Source organism: Hemitrygon akajei, chromosome 12 (genome assembly GCF_048418815.1).
Source record: "Hemitrygon akajei chromosome 12, sHemAka1.3, whole genome shotgun sequence".
In the NCBI taxonomy this organism is placed as follows: Eukaryota; Metazoa; Chordata; class Chondrichthyes; order Myliobatiformes; family Dasyatidae; genus Hemitrygon; species Hemitrygon akajei.
Window position 1 is genome coordinate 59,565,945 of NC_133135.1, and position 15,925 is coordinate 59,581,869.

The following is a 15,925-nucleotide window of genomic DNA, read 5'->3' on the forward strand; positions in this document are numbered from 1 at the left end:
GGGCAGATTCAAAATGATAGGAGAAGACCGGAGGGGGAGGGATGAAGCTAAGGGCTGGAAAGTTGATTGGCAAAAGGGATACAGAGCTGGAGAAGGGAGAGGATCATGGGACGGGAGGCCTAGGGAGAAAGAAAGGGGGAGGGGAGCACCAGAGGAAGATGGAGAGCAGGCAACGAGTGATTCTGAGAGGGGGAGGGGGGGGAGGGAGAGGGGGGAGGGAGAGGGGGGAGGGAGAGGGGGGAGGGAGAGGGGGGGAGGGAGAGGGGGGAGGGAGAGGGGGAGAGGGAAAGAAAAGAGAGAGAGAGAGAGAGAAATAAAAGTGGGGAAATGATAGATAGATAGATAGATAAGGGATAGGGTAAGAAGGGGAGGAGGGGCATTAACGGAAGTTAGAGAAATCAGTGTTCATGCCATCAACTTGGAGACTACCCAGACGGAATACAAGGTGTTGTTCCTCCAACCTGAGTGTGGCTTCATCTTGACAATAGGAGGCGGCCATGGATAGACATATCAGAATGGGAATGGGACGTGGAATTAAAATGTGTGGCCACTGGGAGATCCTGCTTTCTCTGGCGGACCAAGCATAGGTGTTCAGCGAAATGGTCTCCCAGTCTGCATTGGGTCTCACCAATATATAAAAGGCCGCACCCAGAGCACCCGATACAGTATATCACACCAGCCGACTCACAGGTGAAGTGTTGCCTCACCTGGAAGGACTGTCTGGGGCCCTGAATGGTGGTGAGGGAGGAAATGTAAGGGCAGGTGTAGCACTTGTTCTGCTTACAAGGATAAGTGCCGGGAGGGAGATCAGTGGGAAGGGATGGGGGGGACGAATGGACAAGGGAGTCGCATAGGGAGCGATCCCTGCAGAAGGAAGTGAGGGGAGGGAAAGATATGCTTGGTGGTGGGATCCTGTTGGAGGTGGCAGAAGTTACGGAGAATTATATGTTGAACCCGGAAGCTGGTAGGGTGTTAGGTGAGGACAAGGGGAACGCTATCCCTCGTGGGGTGGCAGGAGGATGGGGTGAGAGCAGATGTGCGTGAAATGGGTGAGATGCGTTTGAGAGCAGAGTTGATGGTGGAGGAGGGGAAGCCCTTTTCTTTAAAAAGAGAAAGACATCTCCTTCGTCCTGGAATAAAAAGTCTCATCCTGAGAGCAGATGCAGTAGTGACAGAGGAATTGCGAGAAGGGGATGGCATTTTTGCAAGAGACAGGGTGGGAAGAGGAATAGTCCAGGTAGCTGTGAGAGTCTGTAGGCTTATAGTAGACATCAGTAGATAAGCTGTCTCCAGAGATAGTGACAGAAAGATCAAGAAAGGGGAGGGAGGTGTCGGAAATGATTAGGTAAATTTGAGGGCAGGGTAAAAGTTGGAGGCAAAGTTAATTAAGTCAACGAGCTCAGCATGCATGCAGCGAAGGAAAAGTGGGAGATGGATACCAGTATAGGCTTGGAACATGGACTGCTCCGCAAAGCCAACAAAAAGACAGGCAAGCTGGGAGTCATACGGGTGCCCGTGGCTACACCTTTAGTTTGGAGGAAGTGGGAGGAGCCAAAGGAGTAGTTATTAAGAGTAAGGACTGAAAACTCCTCTAGTTAAGATTTAGCAAAGATTTTTTTTTTTTTTAAAAAGAGCCTAGCATCCAATTGCTGGGGTTCTATTTGCCTTCTGTCGAGACCACATGCAATAGCCAATCCATGTTGAAAGAATTCATACATAGGTAATAATCACTCCATCAGAAAATTTCTGTAAGGAAGTCATCCTCCATCCGAAAAACTGCCCAAGTCAAGACAAATGAGCAAAGAATAGGAATACAAAAGAAACTGAATACCATCTCAAACAAATAGCTAAAAGAGATGACCAAAGGAGGTGATTAAAGTGGAGGTTAATAGGTTCTTGATTAGTAAGGACATTACAGGTTACAGGGAGAAGGCAGGAGAATGGGCTTGAGAAGGATAATAAATCTGCTACTATGGAATGATGAAGCAGACTTGATAGGTCAGATTTCTTAATTCTGCTCCAGTGTTTTATCCGTGGATGAGACAAGGCACTCTACTTGCAAATAACTGTTGCTGTCTGAAGGGCATTGCTGCAGGAAATAAAGTACACAGAATTGGCAAAGCATAGCAACCGCAGGCAGTGGAAGGAAAAAAAAAAATCACTATCAAGAGTGTAGGCTTCCCTATTACTTTTCTAAGACAAGTATACTTCACAAAAATACAGCACACAGATACCACATCACCAGCAGCTTCTATAAAAGAAAATAAGAGATATATAGATGTAACCTGACTAAGTAGAAACTCTAATCCAGCACAAAACTAAATTCTGACAAATGCCTAACCCACAACACTAAACATGAGGGCAACTAACATGCAGCACCATTCCACTGTCAAAATTGGTCTTTTTAAATATATTCATATCCTTTTGCATTGGTCACCAGCATTAGAAACTGGAATATTATACCATAACAGCTTCAAGCTGAAATACTGACAAAAAGGCAAATGTTATTTCTTACACCATCACCGTCAAAAGCAGCTCCAAAGTCATAGTCTCCTGTTTGCATGGCCTGCACTAGGTCAGAAGCATACGTCAAGTTTGGATCAGGATGATGACCACCAAAATCTTCAAGAGGAATGCAGTTCACTGCTGAATTTGCAGGGGATCCCAGCTCTTCACACAGAATCCTCTTAACATAAGGACCCATCACTATTCAAAAGAATAAAATGAATGAAACAAGTAAATATTCTGATGACAAAAGCACAGCCCATTGACAATTAAAAACCTGAAATCCAAAACTAATATGAATTGAACATTGTACAAAATATTGTCAAAAGCGAAGTAACCTCATGTTAGAGAATCAGAAAACAGAAAATACTGGAACTATTCAGCAGGCCAGATAGTTCTGTGAAAGTAGAAACAAAATTTTAAAATCTGATGATTAGTGTAGGGGGGCAAAAAGGTAAATACAGATTGGTGGGCCAATGGGCTCATTTCTGTGCTGTACATCTATGGCTCGATTATCTCCGACTCACAGAAATAGAAAAATATTAGCTTAAAATTTATTGTACTACATTATCTGTGGTTAAAGTGGCATTGAGAGAAAGAAAAATTGTGACAATCTGTGATGATCCGTCACAGACCTTAATCTTAAAACTTATTTTACCTCTAACTTTCACCAGTTCTGGGGGAATGTTATTAATGCAGGAGATTAACTGTTCATCACAATCCAAAGACACAAAGAATGATATCAAGACTGAATCTAAAGCAAAAATATACATCCTATCAACAGCAGATTCTTACTGAATAATTTCTTTAGAACATGCAGAACTGCTGACACTATTTGTAAGATTTATTTTCTGCCCTCAAAGATCAAGCTTTGACATCTAAAAAAAGGTACCTTTTCCAGACATTTACCAGTCCCAAACAAGAAATTTCCCTTAAGCTTGATAACCTCTTTTGATCCTATTGTCAATTGGCTCACTGCAACTTCCCAAATGGGGATGGAGGGTATCAGTTTACATGTCTGCATTTTAAGGACTGCAAAGCTCCAAATTAATTTGAGATTCTAGACTTTTAAGAAAAGTAGAAATGGTGTCTTTGATAAGAAAACGTCTCTTGTAAATTTGAACGTGTTATTGCATTGGAGAGGGTATAGAAGAGATGCACCAAGTTGCCTGGATGATATATTTCAGTTATGGGGTAAGACTGGACAGGCTGGATTTGTTTTTAATGGCATAGAGGAGGTTAAGGGGGATCCCAAAGTACAAAATTATGAGAGGCACTAATTTCAAAGATACGGTATATGGAAAAAAATTAAGTGAATAGCTCGTATATTCACAAATGTCAAAAGCCTTCATAGATATATCAGCTATTTAACAGCAAGCCAGCAGTGGGACATACACTTCACAAGGACTCACTGATCACAGTGGAGCAGAGTTTATTCAGAAAATTGCTATGGGAGGATCCACTTGAGGTTAGGACAGATTTAAGGAAAGCAAAGCAGTGAATAACTCATAACATGGAACCAGAATAAGGTAACATGTTTATTTCAGCAACTTTTAGGCGATGTTCGCAGCTTTCAAACACATAAGATTAAAATTAATGTTTTTCCAAAGGAAAATAACCAAATAAAATCTGAAATGTGGCAAAGACCTGCAGCAATAGTTCATTGTAAAATAGCTATACAAATTGAAGGGTTTTTGAGATATAGTTCTGCTGAGGAAACTGAGTAACACTACAACATAATGCAAATGCAATATTTGGCTTAGTTAAAGATCAATTACAGCAGTTTGAAATCTTAAAGTTAAAAAGAGGTACTAGCTTAGCAAACAGCTAGGCAGTCAGACCTTTTTATTATTTGAAAATAATTCAATTATGTAATTCCTAATAAAATGCTGAGCAATTTAAAGTCGATTTGTTGAGCATACATTCATGAATACTCATCATTTGCAGTTATATTTTATACCAGAAAATTTCAAAGATAAAAATGTTCTAATAGTAATACAGTAATAACCAGACTTCTCATTGCAGTCATACCTCCATGCATAGCATCCAATCTTAACTTCAAGTGCTCTGACCCCGAAAGTAGCTCCTTCAAAGCATTAAAATCAAAGATGTTTCGTAGCATGTTAGCATAGGCTTCCACCGAATCCACAATCTCCACTACAAAATAAACACAAGTTGCTTATGGGTACTAGTGAAATATTTATTTTTAATGTAGATAATAGCACACATGACAAAAAGACCAATTGTTACAAAAGACTGGTAAAGGTGAAGGTACAGTCATCTGTGCTATACTTCAACTGAAAACATGAGAGTAATAATTCAGTAATTAGAGATTGGATGAAATGTTTCTAGAGAAGTTCAAGTGGATTTCTTGCTTCACCTGACTGAGTTTCAAGGAGTTGATGTGCTTTATCTTTGGAATAGGGACAAAAAAAAATTATAAATGATAACTGCAGGGCAAGGCAGAAAAAAAATGAACAGTAAAATCATAGCAATGTGCAGAAAATAGTGACTTGAGTAGCTTTGCATAAGAGATCAATACCTGCACTGTTCTGTAGATAAAAAGCATCAAGTCCCATCTGAAAAACTATTTTGCCCATAAAACTCTTTCTCCCCATCCCCAATGGATCTTAACTCTACGAACCTATTGCCACACAAGTTCTCTCAATTTGTTACTCTAAAAGTTAGTTAGAAATAGTTTCTGTGACTATATCTTTTAAAGGATGACCATTCATAGCCCAACTGACAACAAAATCATAGTTAGTTGACAAAACCGTTGTTACTTGATTTCTTTATTTTCATAGTTACTATTAATATGGTTCCTGGGTAGTTAAATTCTAATGGCATCTCTTTGTGCAATACTAAGACAACAAGAACACTTTCAGTCTGCACTTAGTTAGCTTGCTTGTCACAGCCAGGGTACAATGGTACAGCAAAAAGTATTTCCATTCTTTATTGAAGTAGAGAGTGAAGAAGACAAAAATAAAGTCAAATTGTATAGATCTTAAAAACCATTATTCAAGACCATAAGACATCGGAGTAAAATTTGGCCATTTGACCCATCAAGATCCATGGCTGGAAGAAAATCCAAATGGATTGTCTGGTACCACAATAATGTGATTAATTTTGATGGGTACTATTCTATTCTTTGAACTGCCAATTCAAATTATGCTCCTTTTTATGAAATGGATAAGACACTTGCTTTGCATGTACTTTAGAGTAAATAGCACCTCCAGGAGTGAAGGAAAAGAAAATTGGGATGTGAAACATCATTAAGCTGATTTGAAGCTCTAAATTACATTTCTGTTAGGAAAACAATGGGCTTGATAATTGTTTATAAGACCATGCAATATTATGGAGCCAAATATTGCATGGTCTTATAAACAATTATTAAGCCCATTAGTGAACTCCTGAAGAAATCAGGAGACAGTAAGAGATTGAAAACACATTAACCTAAAATAAGTAAAAGTTTAATTTATGCCAGCAGTTTTTAAATGGATGAATCAATTGGTTACCTGTAAATGGTTTAAACTTGTTCTCCAAGTCAAATTGTTGTTTTCCAATTGTGCTTAAGTCAACTTTCAGATCAGGACAGATAGCATACTCTTCAATAGTTTTGCTGAGCTGAAAAATCTTCTCTGTGACAGCTTCGGGAGCTGGACCTGCAAGTGACAAGGTAGACTTGATATACTATAAAAGAGATAAATCAGAACAAATAACAGATTTTAAACATAGGTACACATTTTAAATCTAAGGATCTTCCATTATGCCAGCAAATAAAGATACTTTTAACATTCTTGTATAAAATGCTGCATTCTACTTCAAAATTTGCACTTGAAACTAACAGGATTTTCCCCAGTTTGTTTTCAGACAGCCAAGTTAAAAGCATAATACCGACTGTTTCTAGAAACTCAAATAGAATATGAAACCTTTTGGGAATCAAAGTTTACAAAGCTAACCACCAAACTATAAAGACGGCAGATCTTAAGCAGTAGAGATCTACAAATTGCCATGGGTTCTAAAAGCGAAAATCAAGATTTGGTAAGGCTGACATTCATGAACGTAATTCTGCAGTGATATGCTATCAGACAAGGATAAGAGTGAGATAATCGGTGATGCACTCAGGATTGAGTAGTCTGTTAATATGGCATGACACATGATTAAATGACTCTTTAGGCAAACAACTGAAGGGCGTCTTTGGACACCTTTTGTTCTTGGTGAATGTAATTTCAGACTAAATTATCAGAAATACTATCTGTCAGATTTAAGTACCGTATGTGTTACACAAAACAGAAATCATAATAAAAGCCCTCTCCATTTTATTTTTAAATTTCGCCTCCTGAACCCAAGTCAAATTATAGTTCTGTATTGCCTAAACTAAGATCAACCAACCTTGATTTTTGAGATTACCTTTTAAACTTCCCTATTCTTTTAGACTTTGATGTTGCAATTGAGTACGTAATTTGTATCTGGATGTTAAAAGTATCATGACCTTAACTTAGCTCTCAGAAATAGGTGGGGAAAATACTGCAAGCTTTATTTAAGTGGATCTTTTGAACATGGTACCTCCATTATGTTAAGTAAGATAAGTTTTTCTGGGTAGAATCATTTTTGCTTTTTAATTAATTGGTGGATCATCTTTTAAGAGGCAAAAAATCATTCCTTTGTTTAATCGCACTCAACTGAACGTAACCCAATCAGGGGACTTGAGAGAATTGCAATATAGAGGGTTGTGGGAAAGTATTAAAATGGTGAATTTTCTTTTCATAGTTGATATAGTGGGCTGTAAATAAAATGTGAGTGCAGCCACTTTTACAGGCCATCTTAATTTTGGGCAGTCCGTCTTGCATCCAGACTAAAAGATACAGATATAGCAGGAAGGTAAATCTTGACATTTAGATCTAGGAATGCCAGAGCAACAGCAGAATATCAGGTGGGATTTGCATGGCTGAACAAAAAAAATTAACATCTTCAGGATCTTCTTTGACCAATCCACCGTTTTGTGCTCACTGGAACATGTTCAGTCTATTATAAATGGGCACACTATCCATCTCCAAAAGACATTCTATTGTTTGTGTCTTGTATTCATTACCTATTACCTTCAGAATGCTATGGTTTTGGTTCTCACTAAATGGAAGTGAAGATCCTTCCATGTGTGGCAACATTGGTACTGCAATTGATCTCAGGAAATCTAGGTTGCAAGGAAGAGGGACAATTGCTAATTAATATTCCTTAACCTACTGGAAAGAACAAGTGCAGGTGCTGGTGAGAACAGCTCAAGTGAAAGTATGATGATTTTACAGAACCACAGAAATGCTACCACATGTTAAGAAGCTATTTGAGCCACTGCCTATGCAATCCCAATGCAAGAGCAATACAGCTAGCTCCACTCCCATATTGCATGACCTTTTTCTTTAAAATGCTTACTCAGTTCCTTTTGAACATAACAACTGAATCTGTTCCCTGGCAATGCATTCAAGACCGTAAACACTTATTGTATAAATAAGTTGTTCCACATGTTACACTTAGTTCTTTTGCTAATCACCTTCATTTTGTGTGTTCTACTTCTTGGCTTTTCCACCAATGAAAATATTTTCTCTGTCAACCCTTCATAATTTTAAGTACCTCTATTGAGATCTGTCACCTTTGCCAAGGAGTGGAGTTACATGGATTGACTGAAGGACCAGTGATTAAAATCCCACATCTGTGCAATCATTCCAGTCAACCTCTTCCTGCATTTTAAGATCTTCACATCTTTATGAAAATATGGTGTTGGGAAATCAACACATTTCCCCTGTGTGGCTAAACCAACCATTCCATAAAACTCAATATGAAGTTACATTATGCTTCCATTTTCCCCAAACTGCCCTGTCACTTTCAATGATTTATACATATACAACCTCAGATCCTTCTGTTTTTGCATTGTATCAGCAATACTGAGGTAGAGGTGAAGTTTCAAACTATAAAAATGAACAAAAAAGCACACCAGTGCCTCTATTTCTATACAAGGCCAAGGAAATTCAGCATGACCCTGATAACCCTCACCAATTATTGCAGATGTGTCACTGCTTGGTTTGACAAAAGATCTGCCTAAGAAATTCTGCAGAATTGTTAATGCTGCCTAGTCAGTCACAAAAAAAAACACCTCTCCATTGACTCTGTCTACAGAGTAAGCCTGATGGAAGCCTGAGGAAGGCTGCCTATATAATCAAGGACTCCTTTCATTCTGGTCAATCTCTTTTCTTCCTCCTTCCATCAAGCAGAGGATATAAGAGCATTAGGATTAAAGTAGAGAGTTATAACATGCAACTTAAACAAATACAATGTGCCAAGAAATCACTTTTGCAACTACAATTTCTGTAATTATTTGTGCCAATATTACTAAAACTAATATACATAGTATACACGAGGAAATCTGCAGATGCTGGAAATTCAAACAACACACACAAAATGCTGGTAGAACACAGCAGGCTAGGCAGCATCTATAAGGAGAAGCACTGTTGACATTTCGGGCCGAGACCCTTCGTCAGGACTAACTTTCACTGTCAACAAATGTTGACAGTGCTTCTCCTCATAGATGCTGCCTGGCCTGCTGTGTTCCACCAGCATTTTCTGTGTGTTGTATACATAGCATACAATTTAATATTAACAAACCTGTTGGCAAAATTAATAATCTTTGGGCAGAAATGGGTAAAGGTACAAATAAGATAACAAAACCAAATCTCAAATAGTAACAATAACTTAAAAATAAATAAAACATAATAAATACTACAAAGGCACTTCTTTTGTGACTAGGTAGCAATTATAATCAACTCAGAAGTGAGACTTAATACCTCAGGATGTTTCCAAAAGGCATGCCACATGAAACATGCTCTACATTTGTGATTTTCAGTTCTTCTCAAACGTCTAAGATAGCAAAGGAATGGAAAGTGCAGAGAAAGGCTATATTTATGAAAAAGCACAATCTATTTTGCTCTAAACTGCAGAGTAAATGAAAAACATTAATACAAACTTGGCAGTCTAAATACATGTATCAATACCCAGTGTTTGTCTGAGTATCATTCTAAATTAAAAGCAGGTGAGTGGAAATAATAAGATAGTTCTTTCAAAGAGTGAACAGGAAGGGATAGATGTAATAGCTGTCTCCAGTGCTATTAAAGGGATAAGTAGAACAATTATGATTGGGATGAGAACTGAAGATAATGAAAAACATCTATTTCACCAAGAAATGCTTTCTGCTTGAACTACTAGCAAACCTCAAATATGACCTATTCAAATTCTACATCAAGATGGTGCTATTGAGCTGAGGAGGATTCCCATTGTACCCAGGTTGCCATCTAAGGATCTCACTGGCTAAAATGATATCAGTATTCACGATTGAGAAAAATACCTAAACACGGTCAGTAAAAAGAAGCTCATTATGGAGATAAATTTTCAAGATACACCATTCAATTCTTGCCGGAAATGAAAAATAACAAATGAGGCAGATGTAAATAAAGATAAAACAGCTACTCTTCTCAGAAATGATAAAATAATGTCAAACAAATATTTCCACCAGCTTTCTGTTAAATACTTTCTTCTGGCATCCCTTCTGTATTTTATTCTATTTCGCCCATACTCCAAATACCTACACATGAGATGGGTCACAAAATCTCAATTTGGCAAGTGCTGTAATAGAAAGTAGCATCATAGTGATTTTTTTTAAAAGCAGCTGAAAATGAGTTGGGCCTAAATGATGTCTGGTCTCAGATGAAACTAAATGAAGCAATTATTGTCATTCAAACTATCCAAACAATATAAAAATGAATTATCAAAGCACAGATTTTAAAACATTAGTTAATCAACAGCCAATTTTGCTTGTATTACTAACCTCCATTGGAAATATTGAATTTGATTCCAAAATCTCCATCAGGTCCACCAGGGTTGTGGCTTGCTGTCAGAATAATTCCTCCAATTGCTTTGATTTTTCTGGTTATGCAAGATACAGCTGGAGTTGAGAGAATTCCATTTTGTCCAATTACTAAACGCCCAATCTGTTTAAAAAAGAACATTTGTTGACCATTCCAAACTAGTTAGACATTATTTTTAAGTGAAGTCCACTCATTAAAACACAAAGCATCTCTGTAGTGAGTAATAAAAAAAAACTTTTCTTGCCAGTACCACCATACAGTATTACCCATTTAGGATGTGGCTTGGAGTTAATTAAAATTTGAGTTTCTTTCCTACTGTCTGAACAATGTATGCTCTGATTCCAACTTCAGGAATATCTTCACTTTTTCAATATATCTACATCGTCAGTTGGTAAGATCTTCCTTAATATTCAATTTATTGCCAAATTATGGAACATTTGATGCTTTTATTCATTCCTAGCAATCAGATTGAGACTTCTCCAAATACACTTTACCCACAGCCATTTCAACAGATAACAAAATAGCCATATTCAAACCACTAGCAAGAAACTAAAGTCTACACAGACTTGTTGATATATTTTATTAATCCATGTTTACCAATAACTATGAGTTCTAAAAGATTGGAATAATTTGTGAAATATAAACAGAGTGCAGAAATTCTTGATTAAAAGGCTTCTACAAGATTTTATTCACCACTAGCGAGGATCCTTTGACATTACTTACAGTAAGTTGGAGTCAATACATTTCATTATTCATAACAAAATATATTATTAGGGTGATAAGTTATTCTGAATAAATTAGTTCTACTAATATACTTTGAAGATACTTTAATGACCATGAAGTACTTTGAAATGGCAAGGCAAATTTTCTCTTCATAACTGGAAGATTCATTCAGGGGGATCATTTGTGAGAAAAATGTGCTGGTATTAGAGACTGTCATAAGGAGGTTTTACAAGAATAATCCCAGGAATGAAATTGTTAATGTATATAAGGAGCACTTGATGGCTCTAGGCTTGTACTTGCTTGAGTATAGAAGACTGAGAGGGAATCTCATTGAAACCTGCCAAATATTGAATAGTGCAGATAGGGGAGAGATGAAGAGGATGTTTTCAACAGTGGGAGAGTCTGGGACGCAAGGGCACAGCCTCAGAATAGAAGGACACCTCTATAGAACAGAGATCAGGTCAAATCTCTTTAGTGATGAATGTGTGGAATTCATTGCCACAGACTGTTGTGGAGGCCAAGACATTGGGTATATTTAAAGTGGAGGTTAATAGGTGAATTGTATCAGATCAATTACAAGAATGTGGTAAGTGTGCTTGTGGCTGATTGATTGCATGGCTTTGAAGTGCACATTTATTCATCTCGGAGGTCCCGGGTCATCACTCTTGCACTGTAAGTTGCCCAACTAACATGACGCAGTAAGAACATTTAATCCTACTACTCCGTTGTCTTTCTTGCTCCATTCATACATAACAGTTGTCAACAGGAATCTAAACAAGAATGATCTCTATTCTAAGCGACTAATCTATTTAGAGCTGCAGCTATGGCAAAACCAACCCCTTGGAACCTGGCTGCAATGGAATAAAATCTTCAAGAACTACATTGAACTCCTATTAATTTTAACACCAGCAACAAAGCTGATGGAAAGAATAATACTCAAACTGCTCTGCATGCATTTAGGAGAATTCAGGCTGAAATAAGATCAGAAGACATAGGAGCAGAATTAGGCCATTCAGTCCAATGAGTCTAATCCACCATTCATGGCTGGCTTATTATACCTCTCAACCCCCTTCGCCTGTCTTCTCCCCATAACATTTGAGGCCTTGCTTAATCAAAAACCCATCAATCTTCACCTTAAGTATACCCAAAGCCTTGGCCTGCATACCTGTCTGTGGCATCTGGCTAAAGAGATTTTTCCTCATCCCTGTTCTAAGTGGATATCACTCTAGTTGGAGGCTGTGCCTGCTAGTCCTAGACTCCCCCCCCCCCCCCAAACTATAGGAAACATCTCTCCACATACACTCTATATAGCCCGCTCAATATTCAATAGGTTTCAAGGAGATCCCTGTCATTCTCCTAAACTCCAATGAGTACAGCCCCAGAGCCATTAAATGCTCCTCATACGTGAAACCGTTCCTTTGTGGGATCATTCTCATGAACATCCTCTGGACTCTCTCCAATGCCAGCCCAAAATTGCTCACAATTCTCCAAGTGAAGCCTCACCAGTGCCTTATAAAGGCTCAGCTTTAAATTTTTGCTTTTGTATTCCAATCCTCTTGAAATGAATGCTAACACTGCATTTGCTTAGCTTATCACCGTCTCAACCTGCAAGTTAGCCTTTAGGAAATTCCGCATGAGAACTCACAAGTCCTTTTGCACCTCTGATTTTTGAATTTTCTCTCCATTTAGAAAATTGTTCACACCTTTATTCCTTCATCCAAAGTGCATGGTCATGTACTTGCTTACCCATTCTCCCAACAGTCTAAGCTCTCTGCAGACAACTTGCTTCCTCAACACTACCCGCTTCTCCACCCATCTTTGTATCGTCTGTAGACTCGGCCACAAAGCCATCAATTCCTTTATCACTGACATGTAACGTAAAAAGAAGCAGTCCCAACAATGACCCCTGTGGAAAGCCATCAATCACCTGTAGACAACCAGGAAAGATGCCCTGTATTCTCACTTTTCACCTCCTGCCAGTTAGCCAATCTTCTATCCATGCGAGCATCTTTCCTGTAATACCATAGGCCTTTACCTTGTTAAGCAGGTTCATATGCAGCACCTTGTCAAAGGCCTTCTGAACATCCACTGACTCACCTTGGTCTACCCTGCGTGTTACTTTCCTCAAAGAATTTCAACAGATTTGTCAGGCAAGGGACGGGTTACACTTGAGCCTGAGGGAGACCAATATACTTGCGGGCAGGTTTGTTAGAGTTGTTGGGAGTGTTTAAACTAATTTGTCAGTGAGAGAGGAACCAGAGTAAACGTGCTGAGGATGAAGTAGTTTGTTTACAAACAATGTGTAGTGAGACTCCGAGCAAGGAGAGGCTGACGACAGGGTAAAACTGTGGTCAACAGGATGAGAAGCAATGTAAAAGGCAGACAAATTCAGAAAAAGCTTAACACAGAACTGAAGGTGTTATATTTGAATGCATACAGTATATGAAACAAAGTAGATGAACTTGTAGCACAGTTACAGGTTGGCATGCATGATGTTCTGGGCATCATTGAATCATGGCTGAAAGAAGATTATAGCTGGGAGCTTAATATCCAATGATACACATTGTATCAAAAGGTAGGAAAAGGGGTGACATAGCTCGTTTGGTGAAAAATGAAATCCAATTATTAGAAAGAGGTGACGTAGAGTTGGAAGGTGTTGAATTGTTGTGGGCAAAGCTAAGGAACTGCAAGGGTAAAAAGACCCTGATGGGAGTTACAAACAGACCCACAAACAGTAGTAGGAATGTGGTCTGCAAATTACAACGGGAGGTAGAAAATGCAGCCAAAAGGGTAATGCTACAATAGTCATGGGGGACTTCAATATACAGGTAGATTGGGAAAATCAGGTTGGTGCTGGATCCCAAGAGACGGGATTTCTAGAATGCCTATGAGATGGCTTTATAAAGCAGCTCATGGTTGAATCCACTAGGGTGCCAGCTATTCTGGACTGGTGTTGTGCAATGAATCAGAATTAAAGTAAAAGAACCCTAAGGGGGATGGGATCATAATATGATAGAGTTCACCCTGAAATTTGAGAAGAGGCTAAAGTCAGATGTATCAGTACTACAGTGGAGTAAAGGGGATTACAGAGGCATGAGAGAGGACCTGGCCAAAACTGATTGGAAAAGAACACTGGCAAGGATGACAGCAGAGCAGCGATGGCTGGAATTTCTGGCAGCAATTCAGAAGGCACAGGATATATACATCCCAAAGAAGAACTCTAAAAGCTAAATGACACAACCTTGCCTAACAAGAGAAGTCAAAGGCAATATAAAAGCCAAAGAGAAAGTATATAATAGAGCAAAAAATTAGTGGAAAATGAGAGGATTGGTAAGTTTTTAAAAACAAACAGAAGACAACTAAAAAAATAACTAAGGAGGAAAAGATAGAATACGAAATTAAGCCAGGCAATAATATTAAAGAAGATACCAAAAGTTTCTTCAGATACATAAAGTGTAAAAGAGAGGCAAGAGTGGATTTCAGAACGCTGGAAAATGATCCTGGAAAGATAGTAATGGGGACAAGGAAATTGTGGATGAACTGACTAAGTCACCTGGACCAGATGGTGTACACTACAGGGTTCTGAAGGAAGTGGCTGAAGAGATTGTGGAGACATTAGTAATGATCTTTCAAGAATCACTAGATTCTGGAATGGTTCTGGAAGACTGGAAAATTGCAAATGTCATTCCACTCTTCGAGAAGGGAGAGAGGCAGAAAAAAAAAATAGGCCACCTAGTCTGATGTCAGTGGTTGAGAAGATGTTGGAGTTGATTGTTAAGGATGTGATTTCGGGGTATTTGGAAGCACATGGTAAAATAGGCCAGAGTCAGCATTGTTTCCTCAAAGGAAAATCTTGCCGGACTAATCTATTGGAATTCTTGGAAGAAATAACAATCAGGATAGACAAAGGAGAAATGGTAAATGTTGTGTACTTGGATTTTCAGAAAGCCTTTGGAAAGGTGCCACACATGAGGCTGCTTAACAAGTTAAGAGCCCATGGTATTACACGAAAGATACTAGCATGGATACAGCAGTGGCTGATTGGCAGGAGGCAAAGAGTGGGAATAAAGGGAGCTGGTGACTAGTGGTATTTTACTGGGGTTTGTATTGTGACTGCTTCTTTTTACGTTATACGTCAATTACTTGGATGATGGGATGTTGCAAAGTTTGCAAATGATATGAAGATAGGTGGCGGGGTAGATAGTGCGGAGGAAGCAGGGAGGCTGCAGAAGGACTTAGTATTAGGAGAATGTGCAAAGAAGTGGCAGATGGAATACAGTGCCAGGAAGTGTATGGTCATGCACTTTGGTAGAAGAAATAAATGGGTAGGCTATTTTCTAAATGGAGAGAAAATTCAAAAATCTGAGGCACAAAAGGACTTGGGAGTCCTTATGTAGGGTTCCCTAAAAGTTAATTTGCAGTTTGAGTCAGTGGTGAAGAAGGCAAATGTGATGTTAACATTCATTTCAAGAGCACTAGAATATAAAATCAAGGATGTAATGTTGAGACTTTATAAAACACTGATGAGGGCTCATTTGGAGTATTGTGAGCAGTATTGTGAGCCCCTTATCTAAGAAAAGATATGCTGACATTGAAGAGGGTTCAAGGAGGTTCACAATTATGATTCCAGGATTGAATGGTTTGACATATGAAGATACTGTGATGGATTGGGCCTATATTCAGAACAATGAGGGGTGCCCTAATTGAAACCTATTGAATGTTGAAAGACCTTGGTAGAGTGTATGTGGAAACGATGCCTCCTATGATGGGAGAGTCGAGGACCAAAG

The 15,925-nt window shown here is 38.7% G+C and overlaps 1 protein-coding gene across 2 annotated transcripts in view; it reads right to left on the minus strand.

Annotated features, from left to right (window-relative positions):
- pgm1 (phosphoglucomutase 1) overlaps window positions 1-15,925 on the minus strand; it is an 82,577-nt gene that overhangs the window by 22,439 nt on the left and 44,213 nt on the right. For both annotated transcript variants that reach the window (XM_073063206.1, XM_073063205.1), the window contains exons 2-5: window positions 10,376-10,538; window positions 6,021-6,167; window positions 4,537-4,662; window positions 2,516-2,706 (exon numbers count right to left, since the gene is read on the minus strand). In XM_073063206.1, the coding sequence (XP_072919307.1) occupies window positions 2,516-2,706; window positions 4,537-4,662; window positions 6,021-6,167; window positions 10,376-10,538 (627 nt within the window). The remainder of the gene's footprint in view (window positions 1-2,515; window positions 2,707-4,536; window positions 4,663-6,020; window positions 6,168-10,375; window positions 10,539-15,925) is intronic.